The following is a 24,460-nucleotide window of genomic DNA, read 5'->3' on the forward strand; positions in this document are numbered from 1 at the left end:
CTAGGAATTTACCCAAGGGATACAGGAGTACTGATGCATAGGGGCACTTGTACCCCAATGTTCATAGCAGCACTGTCAACAATAGCCAAATTATGGAAAGAGCCTAAATGTCCATCAACTGATGAATGGATAAAGAAATTGTGGTTTATATACACAATGGAGTACTACCAGGCAATGAGAAAAAATGAAATATGGCCTTTTGTAGCAACGTGGATGGAACTGGAGAGTGTTATGCTAAGTGAAATAAGCCATACAGAGAAAGACAGATACCATATGGTTTCACTCTTATGTGGATCCTGAGAAACTTATCAGGAACCCATGGGGGAGGGGAAGGAAAAAAAAAAAAAAAAAAAGGACGTTAGAGTGGGAGAGAGCCAAAGCATAAGAGACTGTTAAAAACTGAGAACAAACTGAGGGTTGATGGGGGGTGGGAGGGAGGGGAGGGTGGGTGATGGGTATTGAGGAGGGCACCTTTTGGGATGAGCACTGGGTGTTGTATGGAAACCAATTTGTCAATAAATTTCATATATAAAAAAAATAAAATATTCAAGATCAAAAACAAAAAAAAAACAAATTCTGTCTCCCTCTGTCTCTGCCCCTCTCCTGCTCACCCTCTGTCTCTCTTTTTCAAAATAAACATTAATATGAATAAATAAAAACAATACTGATCATCTATTTTCATAGAGAATATATTTCAGAAAATGTTTAAAAAAATAAATCTCTAATCTGATAGATTTATGTGTGTGTGTGGGGGGGATGGATGTATTCTATTTATAGGTAGCTAAGAAAATGTGAAAACTCTAGATAATAGTTAGATACTGCTTTTAGGTTGGTTGAGATTCTTTCCAGGGATTCACGGTCCCTGGGGAGGGAGGCCCAGTTACTTACTTCACGGTCCCTGGGGAGGGAGGCCCAGTTACTTACTGTACTGTTGGCCAGGAAGCTTTTGCATGGGATTACACCCCTGTCCATGGTAGCGGTGAAGATAGGCATTTTACTTGATGGGCATTGCTGCAGAGGAGATCTGGCCTTTTTCCTCAGGGGCTGATGATGTTATCACAGAAGAGCAGGAAATAATTTTTGTCCTGTGGATGTAAATTGCTGCCTTTGGCATGAGAAAGGCAGAGAGTGTCATTATATAAAGTACAAAACTATCAAATGCGTGAAAGTAGAGAACATTTGTGATAATAACAACCAGCACTGTTTTGTGTACTTCATGTGCTCTAAGAACTGTTATTTTTCTGAAATCTTTTATTAGTTGGAATAGATTTTCAGTTGATGCTTTCAGATTGTGATAGTTTATATAATAATATTACTATAAAGGTATACTGGAACAAAACCAGAAATATTTTGACATGTAGTATTCTCATTTTTACATTTTAAACAGTCTATGATTGTAGCTTTGAAGTCCCTATTGTCCTGAGTATTTAGTGCTTTTTAATTTCATTCAGTACATATTTATATAGTGTTTACCATGCGTCAGACATTCTTTTAGGTGTTGGGGAAGCATCAGTGCACCAGACAGATCATCTGTTTTAGTCAGGGTTGGGGAATGTTTGTCAATAAATGAGCAATTAGGATTCCCTCTACTTGACATAAACTCTTACTGATACTCAGTTTTACTGTATTTTTGTCAGAGAAGTATCCTAAACTATCTCTACTCTAACAATTTGAGTGTGTGTGTGTATGTGGTGTGTGAGAAAATGAATCTTTATGTTTGGCCAGAATGATAGTGTTTACGTACATATCTATTAATGAACCATACCAATTAAACTTCATGTCTGTATCCTCATTTCTTAGAAGACACTTGATTTGTTAACAGCTAATTGTCTTCTGCTTGAATTGTCTGTCAGCTTTTCATTGTATTTTGAACAGTTTTTGCTCTGTGGATTTGATATTACACTATTTGGTGTATATAGGCTTTTGACTAAGAGATTTTTCAGTGTGACTTGTACTGCTTATCAATATAAAAATACCTCATTTGTCCTGTTTAATGCTTGTAGGCCAAATTATACTCTGATATTGAATCTGCCTATCTCAGTATCTTTTTTATTTTAATTTACCTGATATGATTTGTCCTTTTCCCCCCAGCTTTCCATGTTCTTTTAAGTATGTCTCTTTGAAGTATATGTTAGCTTGAATCACATGAAATTACCATTTCTGTAGGTCAAAAAAAGTCATGTATTGGTGATTTCATATGGTCCAACCATGGTTAGCCACCAGCTTTTTTTTTTTTTTTTTTTTTTAGTACTCATCATATTTTGACCCCATTTAAGAATCTTTTTAAAAAAATTAAATTTTTTTTTAATTTTAGAGAGAGAGTGCAATCAGGGGAGAGGGGAAGAGGGAGAAAGAGAATGAGAATGTTAAGTGGGCTTCATGCCCAGCATGGAGCCTGATGTGGGGCTCCATCCCATGACCATGGATGGGATCATGACCTGAGCTGAAATCAAGAGTTGGACATTCAACTGATTGAGCCACATAGGTGCCCCAAGAATCGTATTTTATTTATTTATCAACGTTGATTCATATTAAAAAAAATTTTTTTTTAACATTTATTCACTTTTGAGAGACAGAGCATGGGCGGGGAAGGGGCAGAGAGAAGGAGACACTGAATCTGAAACAGGCTCCAGGCTCTGAGCTGTCAGCACAGAGCCCGACGCGAGGCTGTGAGATCATGACCTGAGCTGAAGTCAGACTCTCAACCGACTGAGCCACCCAGGTGCCCCTGTTTATTCATCTTTTGAGAGACAGAGACAGAGCATGAGTGAGGCGGGGGGAGGGCAGAGAGAGAGAGGGAGACACAGAATCCGAAGCAGGCTCCGGGCTCCGAGCTGTCAGCGCAGAGCCCAATGCGGGGCTTGAGCCCATGAACCGTGAGATCATGACCTGAGCTGAAGTCAGCCTCTCAACCAGCTGAGCCACCCAGTTGCCCCAAATCTCTTACTTTTTTTAATTCTTTAAATTTTTAAAAATGTTTTTATTTTTGAGAGAGAGAGAGAGAGTGTGTGTGTGAGTTAGTGAGTGGGTTAGAGGCAGAGAGAGAAGGGGACAGAGGAACTGAAGTGGGCCTGATGCGGGGCTCAAACTCATAAACTGTGAGATCGTGACCTGAGCCATAGTTGGCCACTTAACCAACTGAGCCACCCAGGTACCTCTCAGGAATCTTTTAATAGGTAGATAATATAGATACCAACAATAAGTAGCATTCATTAAGTTCTTAAATGTATTGTTTGTTCTAAGCACGTTACTTATGCTAGCTCGTTTTATATTTACAACAGTTCTGCGGGGGGGGGGGGTAACATGATCCTCCCTATTTTATAGCTTAAAAAAAATTAAGACATGGAGAGATTAAGTAATTTGCTCAAAGTCATAAAACTTGTCAGGGTAGAGGTTGTGATTCAAAACCAGTTATTCTCAGCTGTCAACGCTGACCACCTTGGCTTTGGCACCTATTAAGTTGAACTCTGAGCATTCAATTGGTAGTAACCATTTTGTTCTCCCAGATGTGATGGTGATGGTGGTGAATAAATCTGCATGAACAGGCTTCAGTTAATTATAAATGCCTGGTTCTTTCAGTAAGATTATACATCTCAGGGACTGATTCTAGGAAATTGACCTGTTTGTTGGTTCTGTGCTGTTCCGGGGGAAAAGTGCTGAGATTGTTATCACTTACCTAGCAGCTGGAGGGAGGCATGCACTAGATAGTCTTTTGAATAGTCAGGAAAGGCTAGAAAGTTATAAAAACAATAAGCAATGTGAAGAGAGAGCAGATTAGAGGTTGCTGGGGATAAGGAGGAATGGGGAGCGACTGCAAGTGGGTAAAGAGTTTCTTTTTGGAGTGATAAAAATGTTTTGAAATTAGACTGTGGTGATAGTTGTACAACCTTGTGAATGTACTAAAACCCACTGAATTATTTTTATTAAAAAATTTTTTTTAATGTTTATTTTTGAGAGAGAGTGCACGTGTGTGCACACACATGCACACGAGTTGGTGGGGGGTGGAGAGAGAGGGGGACAGAGGATCCCAAGCAGGCTCTGCACTGACAGCAGTGAGCCCGATGTGGGATTCAAACTCAGGAACCATGAGATCGTGAATGGAACCAGTCTGATACTTAATTGACTGAACCACCCAGGTGCCCCTCACTGAATTGTTTTTAGAAAGAAGAAAAAGAAAAGAGCAATGTGAGCTTTTTGGCAAATGCTGCAGCACTTTGGGTGGGGACTGAAGGCCAGGGGAGCTTGCCCCTCTTATGGGGAGGATGTATCTGACTTACTACTTTATTTTTAAAAATAAGCTTTATGTTTTAGAGCAGTTTTAGGCTCACAGCAAAAGTGAGCGGAAGACACAGATTTTTGTATATACCCTCTGCCTTCACACATGCGTAACCTCCATTATCAACATTTCTCATAGGATGGTACATTTGTTAGAATGGATGAATCTGCATTGTTACCGCTCAAAGTCCATAGTTTACATTAGGGTTCACTTTTCCTATGAATTTGGACAAATATATAATGACATATATCAACTATTTTAGTGTCATACAGAGTGTTTTCATTGCCCTAAAAATCCTCTTTTTTGTTCTTTGCTTCCTCAGCTCTTGTCAACCATTGATCTTTTTACTGTCTACATAATTTTGTCTTTTCTAGAATGTTATATAGTTGGACTCCTACAGTGTGCAGCTTTTTCACACTGGCTTATTTCACTTAGTAATGTACATGTAAGTTTCCTACATGTCTTTTCATGACTTGATAGTTTATTTCTTTTCAGCTCTGAATAATGTTTCATTGTCTGGATGTACTACAGTTTATCCATTTGCCTACTGAAGGGCTGTAGGACAGAAGGACTTTGTTGCTTCCAGGGTTTGGTAATTATCAGTAAGGCTGCTCTGAATATCCATGTGTGGGTTTTTGTGTGGACATTATCATATTTTCATTACCTTTTGGTAAATACCAAGGAGTGCTGGATTGTATGGTCAGAGTATGTTTGATTTTGTAAGAAACTGCCAAACTGTTCTCCACAGCGGATGTCCACTTTTCATTCCCTCCAGTAATGAATGGGAATTCCTGTCACTCCGTATTCTTACCAGCATCTGGTCTTGTTACTGTTCAGGATTTCAGCCCTTGTAATAGGTATGTAGTGGGATTTCATTGTTTTAATTTGCATTTTCCTGATGACATATGGAGCTTCATCTTATTTCATGGGCTTCGTTTTCATACGATTATTTGCCATGTTTGTATCTTTGATGAGGTAGGTGTCTGTTAAGATCTTTGTCCATTTTAAAAATCAGGTTATTTTCTTACTGAGTTTTGAGAGTTGTTTATTTTGGATCAGTTTTCTTTGTCAGATATCACTATTGCAAATATTTTCTCTTAGTTTGTGGCTTGTCTTTTCACTCTCTTGACAGTATCTTTGCAGAGTGGAAAATTTTAATTTTAATGAAGTCCATCTTATCAGTTTCTTTAATGGCTCATGCCTTTAGTGTTGTATCTTAAAGTCATCACCAGTGCAAAAGTCATCTAGATTTGCTTCTGCGTTATCTTTTATAAGTTTTATAGTTTTGATTTTACATTTACGTCTGTGATCTATTTTGAGTAATTTTTAAAAAATGTTTATTTTTGAGAGAGAGAGAGAGAGAGAGAATGAGAGAGAGAATGAGAGGGGGAGGGGCAAACAGAGAGGGAGACACAGAACCTGAAGCAGGCTCCAGGCTCTGAGCTGTCAGCACAGAGCCCCACTCGGGGCTCAAACTCAGGAGCTGTGAGATCATGACCTGAGCTGAAGTTGGATGCTCAACTGACTAAGCCACCCAGGTGCTCTAATTTTGAGTCAATTTTTGGGAAAGGAGTAAGGTCTGTGTCTGTATTCCTTATATTCTGGCATGGATGTCCAGTGTTTCTGTACCAATTGTTAAAAAGGCTGTCTTTTCTCCATTGTATTGCTTTTGCTCCTTTGTCAAAGATTGTCTGACTATATATGTATGAGTCTATTTCTGTGCTCTCTATTTTGTTCTGTTCATCTATTTATCTGTTCTTTTGCCAATAACACACTATCTTCATTACTTTCTCTTTATAGTAAGTCAGGTAGTGTCAGTCCCCAGATTTTGTTCTTCAGTATTGTATCAATTATTCTGGGTCTTTTGCCTCTTTCTGTAAACTTTAGAATTAGTTTTCGACGTCCACAGGGCATCTTTTTGGGATTTGGATTGGGATTGCATTGAATCTATAGATCAAGTTGGGAGGGACTGACAGCAATATTGAGTCTTCCTATACACAAACATGGAATATCTTTCCGTTTCTTTAGTTCTTCTTTGATATCTTACATCATAGTTTCCTAGCTTTTCCTCATATACGTCTTGTATATAATTTTTTAGATTTATACCCAAATATATAATTTCTGGGGTGCTATTGTAAATGGTATTGTGTTTTTAATTTCACTTGTTCATTGCTGGCATATAGGAAAGTGATTGATTTTTATGTTAACCCTGTAGCCTGCCACTTTGCTGTAATTGCTTGTTCTAGTAATTTTTTGGTCAGTTCTTTCAGATTTTCTACATAAACAATTATGTCATCTATGAACATATTCTTTATCAAGTTGAGGAAGTTCCCTTAATTCCTAGTGTACTAAGAGTTTTTATTATGAGAGTGTTAGATTTTGTGAAATGCTTTTCTCCATCTACTGATATAATCATGTGATTTGTCTTTTGTAGCCAGTTGATGTGATTTTTGATTGTTGGATCAGTTTTGCATACCAGTTTTTGCAACTGTCACCCAGAAAACATCTCCAGATTGCCTGGTCTGGTGGCCAGCAGGGCTTATCCTTGTGGTCCCACAAGACTGTCTATATTTATGTACTTGAAAACCTGCTGCCTGAGGGTCTGGCTTCTAATCAACCTGAATCTAGGTGCTGACTAATATTCCCTCCTGCTCCCCATTCTGGGACACAGACAGGTCTCAGCATATCCTCAACAACTGGGAGCTATTAAAAATAAAATAGGCTGAGGTACCTGGGTGGCTCAGTTGGTTAAGTGTCTGACTCTTGGTTTCAGCGTAGGTCATGATCTCAGGGTTTGTGAGTTCCAGCCCCCCATTGGGCTTGGTGCTGACAGCATGGAGTCTGGGATTCTTTTTCTCCCACTCTCTGCCCCTCCCCTGCTTGTGTGTGCCCTCTCTTTCCCTAAATAAATAAATAAATAAATAAATAAATAAATAAATAAAGTGCATACCCTCTCTCACCCCAAACAAACAAACAAACTAAAAGAAAAATAGGCTGCTTGGACAATCACAAAGGTTCAAGAGACAACCAGTATGATTGAATGATAAGGTTCATCTCTTACATGAGACCACTCTTTCAAGAGTGGGAGAGGTGGCAGTTTTATCTAAAACAGGAATAAACATAGAAAGTCAAACAATGAGGAAAAAGAGGAGTAGGTTCCAAATGAATAAGATAAAACCTCAGAAAAATGGCTTAATGAAACGGAGATAAATAATTTACATGATAAAGAGTTCAAAGTAATGATCATAAAGATGCTTACTGAACTTAGGAGAAGAATGGTGAACACAGTAAGAACTTAAAGAGTTAGAAAATATAAAGAACTACCAAATAAAGTCACAGAACTGAAGAATACAATAACTGGTCTGCAAAATATAATGGAGGAGTTCAACAGCAGGCTAGATGAAGCAGGAGAAAGGATCAGTGAACTCAAAGATAGGGTAGTGGAACTCATTCAATCAGAGCAGGAAAATGAAAAGAGAATGAAAAAAAGTGAAGCTAGCTTAAGGGACCTATGGGACAACATCAGGTGGTCTAACATTCATATTATAGGGGTCCCAGAAGGAGAAGAGAGAGAAATGGGCAGACTTATTTGAAGAAATGGTGGCTGAAAACTTTCCTAACCTAGAGAAGGCAATGGACAATTAGATCAGGAAGTCTAGAAAGTTCCAGAAAAGATGAACCTAGAGAGACCCACACCAAGACACATGATATAATAAAATGTCAAAAGTTAAAGAGAGAATCTTAAAAGCAGCAACAGGAAAACAACTTGTTACATACAGAGGAACTCCTATAAGATTATCATATTTTTTTAGCAAAAACTTTGCAGGCTTGAAGGGAGAGGCATGATATATTCAAAGTGCTGAAGGAAAGAAACTTCCACCTGGCAAAGTTATTCAGAATTGAAGGATATGAGATAAAGAGTTTTCCAGACAAAAGTAAAGGAGTTCATCATCACTAACTCAGCCTTACAAGAAATGTTAAAGGAACTTCTTTAAGCTGAAGACGAAGTTCCCAAGGTTGTAACAAGAAAACATATAAAAGTATAAATCTCACTGGTAAACATATAGTAAGGTAGTTGACTAATCACTGACAAAGTTAGTTTGAAGGTTAAATGACAAAAGTAGTAAAAATAACTATAACTACAATAATTAGTTAAGGGCTATACAAGATAAGATGTAAAAGGTGCCACCAAAAACATAAAAGGCAGCATATAGGAGGATAAAATATAGAGCTTTAGAATGCATTCAAACTTAAATTGTTATCAACTTAAAATAGATTGTTACAGGTTGTTATATGTAAGCCTCATGGTAACCACAAAGCAAAAATATATAGTGGATACACAGAAGATAATGAGAAGGGAATCTAAGCATACCACTAAAAAAACCCTCATCAAATCACAAAGGGAAAGAGCAAGAGAAGAGAGGAATTACAAAGCCTTCAGAAAACAATAAAATGACAGTAAGTACAGATCTACCAGTAATTACTTTAAATGTAAATGGACTAATTTTCCAATCAAAAAGCATAGGGTGCTGAATGGATTAAAAAAAAAAAGATCCATTTATATGCTGCCTACAAGAGACTCACTGCAGATGTGAGGACACAAACACACTGAAAGTGAGGGATTGAAAAAGATGTTCCATGCAAATGGAAACCTCTCAGACTTGCCCACACCGAGCCTCAATTACAGTTTAAGTTTTCCTACCTCAGCACTGATTCCCATGGAAGTTTCTGCTCCAGTGGGTTATGATTCTCTATATTTACCTGACAGTCTGTTCAGTTTTGGGGGCAGCAGTTTGTCTTGTCACTTCACCTGTCTTTTGGAGCTAAGAACAGTTGTTGATTTTTTAATTTGTATAGCTTTTTACTGGTTATTAGCATGAAGTGGCTATTTCTGAGCTTCTTAATATGTGGAACTGGAAACCAGAAATCCAGCTTTATTTTTGTGTTCTTACATTTAAGGAAATTTGTGGTTTTTTGCCTCTGTTTGTTGATTGTTTTTGGTCACGATTAGTATAGTGCAGAATCCTTTCACTTTCATGTGACAGGCTTTTGGTTTTCCTTTCACATCCATCTGGCTTTATGTTCTTAAAATTTTATGTGTTTTTGCTGTTGCCTTATTTCTGCTATCTCTTTTTGTGTGAGTAGATTATGGTTCTTAATTCTTTATCCAAGTAATAGAGAAGATGATACACGGTTTCTTTTTATTCTACTACTGGTTATATATGTGTTCTGTGAAAACATTTGCAACAAACTGTTTCTTTAATTTTCAATATGGAGATTCAAGATATAGTTGATTTTCTTTATTTGTGGTAGTTATGTTCTTACACAGCTACTACAAACACTGAATTAGCAAATACTAAAGTAGTTCCTAGGGGACATGTACAATTAGGTTCCTGTGAGCTTCTAATCACAACGTTTTTATCAACTGATGAACACATTACCTTGTTTTATGTACAGTTCTGTTTAAAGCGATCTTCTTTAATATATGTTTAATATGTAGATTTAACTCATGGCTGAAGGAAGCTTATCTAATGCAGTTTTTTCATATGTCACATCATCATGTTCTTGTGCTTAGGAACACCAGACAGCCCTTCAGCACTATAGTTGGGGACATTTGAAATAGTAAAATGTAAAAACATGACAATAAATAGACTGTGAAAAGGACACTTGTTTAGAGTTTGAGAGCTGAAACAAGAAGGCAGAGCATTGCCTTGTTCACCTTCAGCTGGAAGCATGTGTATTGGGCGACTCAAATTTTTTTGCCACATTGTGCATGTCTGCAAATAACTTCTAAAATGCTGTAAATATTGATTTTGGGATTACAGGTAAGTTTTAGTAAGTGAATTTACAAATACAAAATCTGTGAATAGTAAGGATCAACCATATCTGTTAACTCTGAAGGTAAAAAATCTTATGTATGTAAATGTATATCTATTTTTGTCTTTCTTGTTAGGGTTTTGTTGATAACTCTGTTATTTTGACCCAAAGTGTTATTTTTCAGTGTGTAAAATCAGTTTTTTCAGGAATTTTTTACATTTAATGTTTTATGACTCATCAACAGTAGTTGTTAGTCTTAGTACTGTGTAATCGATTTTATTCACTCTTTGTTCTTTGTAGACTAGCTTCCATGTCTTTTTAAATTTTGTTTCTTGTTAGCCTGAAATATATAGTTGGGTAATTATCTTCATGGAGAGTTTATCATATGAGTGTTCTCTTTTCTGAATTTTTGTCCAGTTGAGAAGCAGTTGGTTTTGTATGTGTATAGGTATGGGGTTCTTGGGTTTTGATCTTTCTGTTTCACTCTGAAAATTTAAGGATTGCTTCATTATAATTTGTGTTGTACTTTCCCAGAGGAAAGGGTTACGTCTGAGATTAATAGAAGTCTGTTCTCCCTGGTCCTCCTCATTCTCCTCCCCTCTTCTCCTTTTCGTAGATAGTTCTTTATCACTCCTTGTTTTTCTGTAGGATTTCTAAAAAACATTTTTACTAGGCTGTATCTAGGTTTTAGCATGTTTTAATTATTTTTTCCTTGTGTACTCAAAATCTTTAGATGTCCCATTTCAGGTTTTCCTTCAATTAGAAACATTAGAAACATTTCATGTATATACATATAGATACGTACATACACACACACATATGAAACGGAACATGCTTTATTTAGCAAAAACTGGTGAGTGTGTATGTGGGAAGGCATGGCAGTAGTGTGCAGGGGCTGAAGGTGAGAGGGTCAGGGTGCATAGCATGGCTGAGATGTGACTCAGGGTAGAGGAGCTAGAGATCAGAAGACTGAGTTGGGCATTCTCTGGTAACTTATCACCTGGTCTTCTAAAGGCTATCTGAGGCTCAAGAGCCCCTGGGGTTTCTAGAGGCCTGACCAGTAAGAAGGGACTTCAGGGACAGTCTGAACAGCAGGCAGCCTTCACAGTGGTCCACAGCTCCAGGTTGGCCTCCAAGGTGGGGATGTCCAGGGTGGAGAAAGATCCAGAACCTGAAGCATCACATCCTTGGCTCCATCATTCAAAGGTGAGAAATACCAGCAGCAGAGCCCAAGAGAGTGTCTGAGTTTCTTGGTTAGGTTATCAGATTAGAAATATACTCCCTCCCGTCCAAAAGTGTGCGCGCACGCGTGCGCACACACAGATAAAAACAACCACAAGCTGTCTGGATCACTATCTTGATGGCTCCAGCTCAGGGGATTAGGCTCTATTGTCAAGGGAGTCCCCACTACCCTACTGGAACTAGACATAATTCTTAATGGGGTATTTGGAGGGACCCCAAGAGGTGACATGTGTGGCAGACACCAAGTATCGGGCCATATAATGGTATCCACTGTCCCCCTCCCCCCCGCCCCCAGAGGGGCAGGTGTGGCACAGTAGCCCCTCGCTCAGCAACAAGAGGCAAAGAGTTGCTCTACCTAGAAGGAGGAGGCCCCCAGCTCCGGCTTTTGGGCCTTGAGCACCCATGGGTTATTGAAGTCCCGGATGATGGTGTGGGCTGTCCAGCAGATGGGGATCAGGGTCAGGACTTCTGAGATGACAAAGATGATCCCAGAGAAAAGCATCAGACAGGCCTTGGACTCCTTGTCTTCCATGCAGGTGGTACCCTTGGCTCTAGTGAGGTGGACCAACGGACCAAGGAGAGTCAACAGGAGGGTGATGACGCAAAGGGCGCAGACAGTCTGCAGGTCCTGGGGCAGCATTAGCAGTGGGTTGTACACTTTGTACTTCATCTGGCCTGTGCTCTGCACCATGCAGGACATCCACGGCCCCTCCCATGCCACCTGGGCCACCATGGTGATGTTACTGATGAAGGCAGTCACCATCCACAAGGGACAGGGCACAGAATGCAGGAGCATTCATCCAGCCAAGCAGGGTTAGGATGATCTGCAGGGTCTGCAGACCACCGGAAGCCACAGCAAGTTTAAAGTTGAGAGGAGCTGCAAAGGAGCCCACAGGGATTTGTAGGAGCCGCCGATATTGTATATTTTAGAGAGACATTGTATAGTGGTTAAGACTATAAACTGAGGAGCCAGATTGCTTGGTTTCCAATTCCTGCCATGATACTAGTGTCTTTGGGCAAGGTTCTTAACATTTTGTGCCCTAGTTTATACATCTGTAAAATGGAGATAATAACAGACTTACTTTAAGATAGAATTAAAAGAGTTTATGTAAAGTGCTAAGAATAGTAACTGGTATAGTTAGGAATTGTTTTTATTATAGGCTTTATTACTATTCTCTCTTCAGCTTCCTCCCCCCGCCCCGGAATTGTTATTTTTTTAAATTTATGATTGCCTCTTTGGGATCTGATCTCATATTTCTCTTACCTCAGTGTTTGTATTTCTTAATTTTTTTGTCGAATCTAGGATAAACATTTGATTTTTTTGTCTTGTTTCTTTACTAATTTGTTCTGGTGGAATATCTAATCCAGACCTGGTGTGGTTTTGCCTTTGTTAATCATTTTATTTTGTCTCTGTGCAATTTCTCCTAATCTTCCTTCTTCATAACTTCCTGCTCTAGTTTCATGTATATAATTTTGTTTTGAGCATCAGTTAGAAATTTTATAAACATGTTTTCCTGTATCTTATAGTAAATCTATTTCTGAAGAAATTTGGTTTATTTAGTCAAGTGTCCATAATTTGAATTGTAGTATCTTTTTGGATGTGAAGTTTTTTTCTTCTTCATTTTTATAGTGGAAAATCTATGTTAGCCCAATATGGGTCATAACATAAGATAGAATTTGAGATGTATTATAAGAGATGGATCAAACTAAATCGTTAAATAAGTTGAAGGTAAGTGATACTGCTAAGACTCCTGTAATAACTGAGCCAGGGTTCATAGTGTCATAAAAACAATAAATGATAGTCACTAATATGTATTCAACTTTTTTTTTTAAAGTACCAGGAAGTATGCTCAGTGCTTTTACATGCATAATATCATTTAATTTTACCCCAACAACTCTTAGGTGGATTATTGTTTTTGCTGTTTTAAACTTGATGAAGTTGAAGGTTAGAGAGATTTACTTAATTAAGGTCATACAATTTGTAAATGGTGGAGGCAGGATTAAACTCAGTTGTGTGTATGCTGACTCTATTGGTTGAGGGCTTAACAGGTTTTAAGGCCTTAATTGTCAATATTTATTAGGGCTTGAACTCTTATAAGTAGGTTTAGTCCCAAACTCAGACACTGCCCCATCTCACCCGTGGTGGATGGTGGGAGTTGTGTTTAGATTCCTCTTGGTGAAAGAATTCCTCAATGCTCCATTTAATATACTTTGAAAAACCATGGAATTTGTTCACTTCTAAATTTGGGTTATTCATAAATAACTCCTCTGATGCACACAGGTAATCCTTCTCATTGCTGTACTACTTTATTACTTGTTTCTTAAGCAGAACACAGTACTGCTGATGTCTTGCTTTTAAAAAAATCTGTTGTGGTCTATATAGATATTCTTGGAGTTCTGGGCATATGGTTGGCACCTTTTCCTGGAGAGCAGAGAACCACAGTTTGTATGAATGTATTTTCTGTTTTTTTTTTTTTTTTTTTTAACAATTTTAAGATGGTTTTATTAATTTAAATTTTGAGAGAGACATGGTACGATTGGGAGAGGGGCAGAGAGAGAGGAAGACACAGAATCTGAAGCAGGCTCCAGGCTCTGAGCTGTCAGCACAGAGCCCGACGTGGGAATCCAGCCCACAAGCTGTGAGATCATGATCTGAGCTAAAGTTGGACATTTAACTGACTGAGCCACCCCAGGCTCCCCTATATGAATGTATTTTCATTGTTTGCCGTATTCCCTGTCACTTAATAATTGTTAGTTGAATGAGTACTGTATAAATTAAATTAGATAAGGAGATTCCAATAGTGTAAGTCCTTCAGGATGGGCATATTTAATGCGGTTGAATATGCATATCACAATCAGCTAGGATCTTTTTTCACAATACAGATTTTTTTTTTTTTTTTAAGTTTATTTACTTAGAACAAGCTCGGGAGGGGCAGAGAGAGAGAGAAAGAGAGAATCCCAAGCAGGGTCTACCCTGCCAGCATGGAGCCCAATGCGGGGTTCAAACTCACAATCTGTGAGGTCATGACCTGAGCTGAAATCTAGAATTGGATGTTTGAGCAGGCACTGCTTCACAATGCAGATTCTTATTATGACTAGTCCTTTTTCCTTTTCCTATCCATGATATTTGGGATTCAGGAAAAGAATGGTTCTAAGTGGTCGAGTATATTTGGAGACTGTAAAATGATTGAATGTTTGTTGTTTGTTTTTTTTTTTTTTTTAACGTAGGCTCCATGTCCAGCACAGAGCCCAACGTAGGGTTTGAACTCACGACTCTGATAATAGACCTGAACTGATGCTTCACTGAGCCACCCAGGTGCTCCATTTGAATATTTCTTTTCTTCTTGTTTTAAAGTTTATTTGAGACGGAGAAAACATGAGTGGGGTCAGGGGGGAGAGAGGGAGAGAGAATTCCAAGCAGGATCTGTGCTGACACAGCTCAGAGCCTGACATGGGGCTCGAACTCATGAACATGATCTGAGCTGAAATTAAGAGTCAAATGCTTATTAACTAACTGAGCCATCCAGGTGCCCCTGAATAGTTCATGATGAATAATTGCTGCTTTTTTTGTTTTTGATATTTAGGTGTTCGTGCTGTAATGATTAAAATGTGTATACGGTTTAGATCTTGTTTATAATAACTTTTAAGGGTTTCATGAAGTAATAACACATTATTGTCTAGTTCATTATGGAGTTATTTACTGTATTAAACCAGTCCTATAATGACTTTGCAGATTGTGATATTACTTTTGTCTTTTAGAACAGGAGAGACATAAATAATCCCTAGGTTGAAGGACTTGACTTAACGAGAGCAAATTTACGATAGGTGAATTTTTAACTCTTTGAAATGTGGTATAGTATTTTGGTTAATTAAGGTGATTGTTTAGGTTACATGAAAACAAATCTTTATAAAATGAAAATATTTGTAGTAATTAAAAAGGAATGAGATTATTTTGATCAGCAACAGGGTGCATTGTACTGTACTGGGAATTAATGGCATAAAAATATCTCTGGTACCTATTTCAGTTTGTTTTTATTAAGAATTTGAGATTTTCTGGCAAATAAGAGTAGAGGCAAGAGAAAAATCAAACTAAAATAGGTACTTGACATGTTTTTATATAAGCTCTTATGTAGGTGGTAGCTAAAAATCTGGTATTCCTAGAATGTGAAACACATATATCACATCTTACTCTCTGGCACATTAGCAGGATAAGCTGGCATAAATAACAGCTTCTTTTCCTGATGGGAAAATTTTATGCCTTTTTGTACTTTTAGTCCATTAGATTTTTATCTCTACTTGAATGTGAATTTAAAGAAACCCAAACATTTATCTGTACACAAGCTAGATGGGTGGCTCTAAAAAAATTGTTTTGATTGTATAACCCCATAGGCTAATATCATTGGACTAGAGCAGACTTAATTAGCTGGGGAGATTGTTGAAACTGGTTCTAGAGGTGATAGAAATTATGTTTTGAAGGATTCAAGTTTTGTATGTCTAGTTTATACTACCTTAGCATTTCTAAGATTTGAGTTATCTATGCCTTAAAAATTTTTTTATTTACTTGACCTTTTCTGGGATTGAGATAGTGTTTGTTTCTTGCTGTATTTGTTTTCTAGTCAAATTGGTTCTTTATATTTTTATTACTATTCCTTCTAATTATGTTTCAGTGTTATTTGGTACATAAAATTTCAGCCACATTTTCTTGTCCCTTTTGATTATATTTTGCGTTTATATGAATGACCTTTGTAGAATAAAGTATGGTGCCTTTTATCTTGTTGAAAGATGAAAAGCCTTTTGAGGTGGTCCCCTTTCTGTTCCAGTCATTCAAATCTGAGATCACTGTGCTATCACATTGCAGGCCATTTTTCCTTGACACTGAAGGAGGGCCTCACTTCAGTGAGGTTGGTCAACCACTTCAGTTGGTCATTTTCTTTTGTTTTAATTTGCTGTTGTCATTATGGAAGTTTCTAAGAACTGTTCTTTAATTTTGACATGTACTTTATTTTTTTCATCATATATTTGGGTGTCACGTGCTAGATGCTAAAGGAAATATAGGCTTTGTTTTTGTGGGTTTTTTTTTTAAACTTTCCATACTATTATTTATTTTTTTCTTCTATTTTGGCATATTTTAAGCATATAAAATACAAATTTCAAGCATAAAAAATTAGGGCGAATGATATAATATATAATCCTGTAACCTCTTATCAACTTTAGCAGTTATCAAATGATGACCAATCTAGTTTCCTCTGTGCCCACCCAGATTTTATGAAGCAAATCTCAGACATCATGTTAATTTGTAAATATTCACTATGCGTTTCCGGAAGACAAGGATTCTCTCATAACAATACCACCATTTTCATACTCTCAGAAATATTAACAATCATTTCTTAATATCATTGATTTGTCACTGTTCTCATTTTCCTTGCATAGATGGGAAATTTGGTGTGGAGGTCTCTAACATTTTAGTTTACTGTCTTATTTATTTTTTATTTTTTAAATATATATTTTTAATGTTTATTTTTGAGAGAGAGAGAGACAGACAGACAGAGACAGACAGACACACGGCGAGAGCGAGAGTGAGCCTCTGAAGCAGGCTCCAGGCTCTGAACTGTCAGCATAGAGCCTGTCCTGGGGCTTGAACTCAGGGACTGTGAGATGATGACCTGAGCTGAAGTTGGAAGCCTAACTGAAGTTGGATGCCTACCTGACTGAGCCACCCAGGTGCCCCTACTGTTTTTTTTTAAAAGTTACCTTAGGGGCACTTGGGTGACTCACTTGGTTAAGCATCTGACTCTTGATTTTGGCTCAAGTCAAGCTCTCTTGGTTGGTGAGATGGAGCCCCATCCACATCTGGCTCTGAACTGACAGTGTGGAGCCTGCTTGGAATTCTCTCTCTCTGTTCTTCCCCAACTCGTGTGCACTTGTGTGCACTCTCTCTTCCAAAATAAATAATCTTTTTTTTTCTTTTTAAGGTTAATTTATTTTTGAGTGAGGGAGTGTGAGCGGGGGCGGGACAGAGGATACAAAAATGGACTCCGTGTTGACAGCAGTGAGCCTGATGGGAAGCTCGAACTCACGAACTCTGAGATTGTGACCTGAGCTGAAGTCGGGTGCTTAACCGACCGAGCCACCCACATACCCTTAAAATAAATAAATAAACTTAAAAAAAGTTACCTCATTATATCTTAAACCTGTGGAAATTCTATATAATGACAAGTGTATGCTGGTTATTTACCCAGTGAAAGAAACTGTCAATGCTGTTATCATCCTTTAGAGGTAAAGTTCTGATCAGGCTGTGGGGTATTAGATGGCTCTTTGGGTTTTAGGAACTTTGAATTTACTCACCTTGGGTAATCTAATTCATTTATTCTGCAAATATTTTTCTGTCTGCTATATGCCAGACATTCTTCTAGGTGAATAAAACAAATATCCTTGCCTTTGAAGATGCTACATCCTAGTGGGAGAAACGGACAGTAAACAGTAAATATAATACAAAAGTAAATCAGATTGTATGTTAGAAAATAAGTGTTCTGGGAAAGAAAGAGTAAGCAGATCAGGATAAATGGGGGTTGGAAATTGGTGGTGGGGAAGCAGTATGAGATAAGACAATCAGGGCAGGTCTTTCAAGAGGATGAAATTTGAGTAAAGATGTGAACAGGGAAGTAAACATGTTAGATATCTGGTCGAAGAGTGTTCTGTTTTGCAACAGCCAGAGCAAGCATGTCAAGTGGTTTAAGAGAAAGCAAGGAGCTTGTTTTAGATGGAATTGAGACTACAGGGGGGAGAATTGTAGGAGATAAGTCACAAAGGTAAGGTAAGATGGGGTGGGGGAAGTGGTGAGGAGGGGTGACTTTATGGTGCAGACATGTAATGGCCTTGAAGGTCACTTGGCTTTTATTATGAATAGGATGGGGAAGCCATTGGAGAGTTTTGATCAGGGGACTGGAAAGAACTAAATTAGAAGGACCATTCTGGTTGCTTTTGAAAGTTGACCATAGGGGAGCAAGTAAAGAAGCAGAGAGAGTAGTTTTGAAGGCTTTTAGAATAATATAGGTAAGAGATGATGGTAGGTGGGGCTGGGGCTTGGTGGTGGCAGTAATAGTGGTGAGAAATGGATGATTTCTGGATGTAATTTGGAGGTAGAACCAAAGTAATTTGCAGATGTTGTAGATGTAAGGTGAGGGAGTGGAGTGAGAGAGAGTTAGTTTGAGGAAGGAGGAAAAGAGAACAAGAGGAGTAGCATGACTGATAATTTTGTCCAGAGTAACTAGAAGGGTAGAGTTGCCATCAACTGAAATGAGAAAATCTGCAGGAGGGTGGTGTGGAGTGAGGATAGGTGGGTTAGGGGAAAGGTTGGAAGTATGGTTTCTGAGTATGTTGAGTTTGAAATGTCTCTTAGGTATCCATTTGGAGGAGACTACTATGTAACTATGCTTGCCAAATAACGTGTTGAACATCAGCAACAACAGTGAATGCTTGTTAAAAAATTAAGTGGAAGAATCTAGTTAATGGAGTGGCATTAGAACCTGGGGCTCTAATACTCCTATCTCTGCCCTCAGTGTGCAGCAAGTGTACTGTGGCTTGTGATCCAAGATTCAAAGGCGTGACAACTGCCAAGATGGACATCAACATGCACATTCAACAACATGAGAAACTGTCAGATACTGGATTTCTGAGGACTTATTTTTTTTTTTTATCACACCTTGCCTATTTAACACCTCAGAACACATTTAAAAACATCTGCTAGTAGGTGGGATAGTCAATAGAAATGGTTATGGAGTCATTGAATAACTTGTTCTTCTAAGTATATAAAGTATCTTCGGGTTTTGTTTGCCTCGTGAGAGTGCAAATTTGTAAAGTAGAAAAATCTAGTACTAGAACAGTTTTTACTTTGAATTATTTTTCCAATGAACAGGGACTTAGTTTATAGTTTATAGTTTCAATTTAGCAAGGACCCTCTTCCCTTTTGCTTTTGTAGATGCATGACGTTATATAGTAGAAACTCTTATGAAATGTTAGGTACATGTCAAAATATTTCCTAAATATTAAACTTCTTCAGATTATTCTGTGCCTTTGTGTTTGTTTTATTTGTGCAACACAATTTGGAAGTCCTTTTTTTAGGATTTCAAAACTTTTTTTCATACTACTTAACTTTCCTCATAAGCACCCCATTGAATCATTTTACTGAAAAGATTAGAAAGTAGTCTGAAGTATAGTACCTCTTCTTTGTTATAAATTTACCAAATCAAGGAAAAAAATGCCTCTTCTTGAAACCTAGTTAACTTGAGGGATTTTTCAAGAACTCTAATTCTTTCATGTGGCTCACTAATTCTTGCAGAACTAGACAGAGATAAATGCATAAAACATACAAACGTTCACACTGTATGCCAAGAAGCATTTGGATTTTATGTATTAAATTTCTTCTGAGGGTTAAAAGGTGTTAAGTCAGGCATATCTCAGAAACATTCAGTGTTATACTAAACCCAGAGGGCTCTGTGCTTCAAAGACAGAGATCAGATCTTTGTCTGTAGACTTAATAGGAAAAGAAAAACAATTAAAAAATATCACTTGACTTCTTTTCTTTAGTTGTGTTGGTGCAATGACTGAGGTGTCCTTCACTGCTGATCTTGTGTGGATCAAATCTCTTAGTCTTTCTCTTAACTGTAGGAACCAGGTCTGGTTGCCAAGTTCACGAAGTTTTGGTTGCTACCTTGATTCTCTCTGCTATACCCAACAAATTGGTAATTAGCATTTCCTCTGTTAGTGCCAGTTATTGTGGCGAAACACAGTAAACATGAATTCACTTCTTTTTCCTCTTAATTCTGCTTGGTGTTATATTTTGGTATACTTTGATAGACTGTGTTATGTGAGAGCAGAAGAGACAATTGATTGGAATCAAATGTTTGTAATAGTGTAATAATTACCAGTCTTTGGAAAGGTAATATGCTAGTAAATAGATTTCTCAGTTGAGGATTTCTACGTTTTGTTTCAGGCTCTGTAACTTGTTAGATTATTTAATTTCTCTGTGCTGTAGCTTTTTAAAGAAATATTTGTTCTTCAAATATTCAGAAGATAAATGATGTGTAGAAGCTAGAGCTTAGAGATCTTGGAGATTAACTAGTCTAATACCTTATTTTCAGATAAAACAAGTGTGTTCATAGAAGTGAGATGCCTTTTCTCATGGATACATTGGGCCAGAAAGAACTGTGACATGTGCTTTATGCAGTATCATACAAGATACCAAGTGTTAGATGGTGACCCACATATCACAAAACTTCGGTTTTATTATATCAAGGGGGGATATAACTATACAGTGAATACTTTAGTGATGAACTCTTCTGTCTTGTGATGATTTTTCCCCCCCTTGACCATATGCCTGTATCTGCTGGGCACAAAACTGATTATTAGTCTTAAGCCAAGTTTATGGGACTCTGAATTGTACAGACCTTGGTTTTCCAGGAAGTAAGTGACTATATAATTTTATCAACCTTACTCTTGAATAGATGGCATATATAATAATGGCAGAAAAACCAAGAGAAAAATATAAAGTCAAATGCCATTAAAAATTTTGAGTATATTTTCAAAATATTTTTTGCTGGAGAGGATGTGGAGAAACGGGAACCCTCTTGCACTGTTGGTGGGAATGCAAATTGGTGCAGCCGCTCTGGAAAGCAGTGTGGAGGTTCCTCAGAAAATTAAAAATAGACCTACCCTATGACCCAGCAATAGCACTGCTAGGAATTTATCCAAGGGATGCAGGAGTACTGATGCATAGGGGCACTTGTACCCCAATGTTTATAGCAGCACTCTCAACAATAGCCAAATTATGGAAAGAGCCTAAATGTCCATCAGCTGATGAATGGATAAAGAAATTGTGGTTTATATACACAATGGAGTACTACCAGGCAATGAGAAAGAATGAAATATGGCCTTTTGTAGCAACGTGGATGGAACTGGAGAGTGTGATGCTAAGTGAAATAAGCCATACAGAGAAAGACAGATACCATATGGTTTCACTCTTATGTGGATCCTAAGAAACTTAACAGAAACCCATGGGGAAAGGGAAGGAAAAAAAAAAAAAAAAAAAAAAGGTTAGAGTGGGAGAGAGCCAAAACATAAGAGACTGTTAAAAACTGAGAACAAACTGAGGGTTGATGGGGGGTGGGAGGGAGGGGAGGGTGGGTGATGGGTATTGAGGAGGGCACCTTTTGGGATGAACACTGGGTGTTGTATGGAAACCAATTTGACAATAAATTTCATATATTAAAAAAAAAAGAAAAAATGTAAAACAAAACAAAAAAAAATATTTTTCATTTAGGGGCACCTGGGTGGCTCAGTCGGTTAAGCATCTGACTCTTGGTTTCAGCTCAGGTCATGATCTCATGGTTCGTGAGTTTGAGCCCTGTGCCGGGCTCTGCACTGACTGTGCAGAGCCTTCTTGGGATTCTTAACTTTTCCCTCTCTCTCTACCCCTCCCCCACTCATATTTGTGTTCTCTCTCTCTCTCTTTCTCAAAAATAAGTAAATAAACTTAAAAAAAAAATTGGGTGCCCAGGTGGCTCAGTTGGTTAAGCATCCAACTTCAGGGCAGGTCAAGATCTTGTGGGCTGTGAGTTCAAGTCCCATGTTGGGCTCTGTGCTGACAGCTCAACACCTGGATCCTGCTTCAGATTCCATGTCTCCCTCTATCTGCCCCTCCTCTGCTCTCTTTGTCTCTTAAAATAAATAAACTTAAAAAAACATTTTTTAAGGGGGTACCTGGGTGGCTCAGTTGGTTGGGCATCCGACTTTGGCTCAGGTCATGATCCAGTGGTTTGTGGGTTCAGGCCCCACATTGGGCTCTGTGCTGAGGGCTCAGAGCCTTGAGCCTGCTTCGGATTCTGTCTCCTTCTCTCTCTGTCCTTCCCCAGCTTGCACTCTTCCAACTAAGCCAACCAGACACCCCTTTAAGTGAAGGCATTTAAAAACAGGTCAATGAATTAGTCAACCATTGCTGTGGCAATGCTACATAACAATGCTGAAATGTTTGCTGGCTTACAAAACAAATATTTAGGTTTTTAACTCATGGGACTGTGGGTCTGGAGGGAGACTCTACCTCTTTCTGTGTATTGGATTCGGGTCTTTTTCACAAGTTGCATTTTGAGTCTTTTGGCTTCTTGGTCCACTATCATCATCATCATCATCTTCCTTTTTTTTTTTTTTTTTATTAAAAAAAACTTTTTTTTAAAGTTTATTTTGAGAGAGAGAGAGCACAGTCGGGGGGGGGGGCAGAGACAGAGGAAGAGAGAGAATCCCAAGCAGGCTGTGTGCCGCCAGCACAGAGCCCGATGTGGGGCTCGAGCCCACGAAACTGTGAGATCATGACCTGAGTCAAAATCAGGAGTCAGATGCCCAGTTGACTGAGCCACCCAGGTGCCCCTCTATTGCCTTTTAAACCATCCTTTGTAAGTACCACTTGTCTTCTTCTTTTCCTCTGGTAATTATTTCAAGTAAGTCATTTCTCCCCTTTTTTTATTTCATCAGATCAAGTATACTGTTTATCTGGGGAATTGTCAACTTTTTATATACTATCTTCATTCACCTAGATTTTTGTCCTTATATTTACTATATGAAACTTATTAAAATATATCTTTTATGTCTTTTTGCTTGCATATAATTATATTAGGACTTATTAGGTTTCATGTGACAGAAACTCAACTTAAACTAACTTATGGGGCACCTGGGTGGCTCAGTTGGTGAAGTTTCTGACTTCGGCTCAGGCCATGATCTCACAGTTTGTGAGTTCAAGCCCCGTGTTGGGCTCTGTGCTGACATCTCGGAGCCTGGAGCCTGCTTTGGATTCTGTGTCTCCTTCTCTCTCTGTCCTTCTTTGACTTATGCTCTGTCTCTCTCAAAAATAAATAAACAAACAAAAAAAAAATTTAACTTATGCAGGGGTGCCTGGGTGGCTCAGTTGGTTAAGCGCCGACTTCAGCTCAGGTCTAGATCTCTTGGTTTGTGAGTTTGAGCCCTGTGTCAGGCTCTGTGCTGACAGCTCAGAGCCTGGAGCCTGCTTCAGATTCTGTGTCTTCCCCTCTCTCTGCCACTCCCCGACTCACACTCTGTCTCTCAAAAATGAATAAATATTTTAAAAAAATTTATTAAACTAACTTATGGAAAAATAATTTATTGAAAGGGATATTTCATAGAATTAAAAAATAGTGGATTTACCAAGACTGAGGTTTGGAACAGATAGAGCTATACCTCAGGATTGTCTCAAACAAAATGGTAGGGACTCGACTAAGACTCTCCTGCTTGGCTGGCTTTAGGATATACTTATCTCTTTCATTGCATATTGACCTTCTTCATATGGGGGAAAACATGGCTACCAACAATTCTTAGTTTATCTAAGAATAACTGTCATGATGAAGTCTTTGGTCACCAGTCCAAAAATCTTAGGAATTGGGTTAATTGGTCTAAGTAGTTTGGATTCAGTGCCCATCTTTGGAACTGTTTGGCCATGGTGTTGAGGTTTCTATAAAAACCATGAGATTTGAACAGAGGGAAGGCTTATTTTCAGAAAAAAAGGTCTTGAGATTATTGCTGGACAAAAAAAAATAGGTATCCACTAAAGTAATGTGAATTACTAAGGCCCTTTTGTGCCCCTTTGTGCAGGAGTATACTTGCATACATCTATTCATGTTGGTGTGGCTCTTGCCTGAGAACTGGAATAGTGGATGGACTGTTTAGTAAATAGGAACTATGGTAGGTTTTTTTTTTTTTTCCCCTCAAGACTGGATGGTTTTTTTTTTTAAAGCACAGAATAATTATAGTTGGTAAATGTTGTTCCAGATTATTCATGTCTGTTTTCTTATTGTAAATTAAGACTATTTCCTGTTTCCAGTGTTGTAACAGGCCTACTATAGTCATTTGAATTCTCATGCCTAATAGAACTTGCAGCTTATCTTGTCCAATTTTGACTCACACTCATATATTCAGGGTTCTATTTTAGTTCAAGAGCTACTTGAAAATGAATAGGTGCAAACACATAATCTAAAAGCAAGAAGCTGGCTAACCACATTTGGCACGAAAGAAATTGGACCATGTGCACCACGATTTTATACTTTTGAATGTGTTCAGTTATTT

General features: G+C 38.1%; 2 protein-coding genes across 7 annotated transcripts in view; one reads left to right on the forward strand and one right to left on the reverse strand.

Moving 5' to 3' along the window:
• RABGAP1L (RAB GTPase activating protein 1 like) overlaps window positions 1-24,460 on the forward strand; it is a 774,838-nt gene that overhangs the window by 40,222 nt on the left and 710,156 nt on the right. Inside the window, exon 1 of one of the 6 annotated variants that reach the window (XM_030303094.1) lies at window positions 14,614-14,651. The exons of the other annotated variants lie outside the window; for them this stretch is intronic. The gene's annotated coding sequence lies outside the window, so the exon portion shown is untranslated. Of the gene's footprint in view, window positions 1-14,613; window positions 14,652-24,460 lie in introns of those variants that run through there. 6 annotated transcript variants of the gene reach the window in all.
• On the reverse strand, window positions 11,436-22,518 carry LOC115505542 (claudin-6-like). The gene is given in 4 exon segments (XM_030303189.1): window positions 11,436-11,702; window positions 11,705-12,107; window positions 12,109-12,212; window positions 22,431-22,518. Coding segments are annotated over 4 exon segments (783 nt in total). The 3' UTR covers window positions 11,436-11,514.

The sequence above is a fragment of the Lynx canadensis genome, chromosome F1, assembly GCF_007474595.2.
Source record: "Lynx canadensis isolate LIC74 chromosome F1, mLynCan4.pri.v2, whole genome shotgun sequence".
Taxonomy (NCBI): Eukaryota; Metazoa; Chordata; class Mammalia; order Carnivora; family Felidae; genus Lynx; species Lynx canadensis.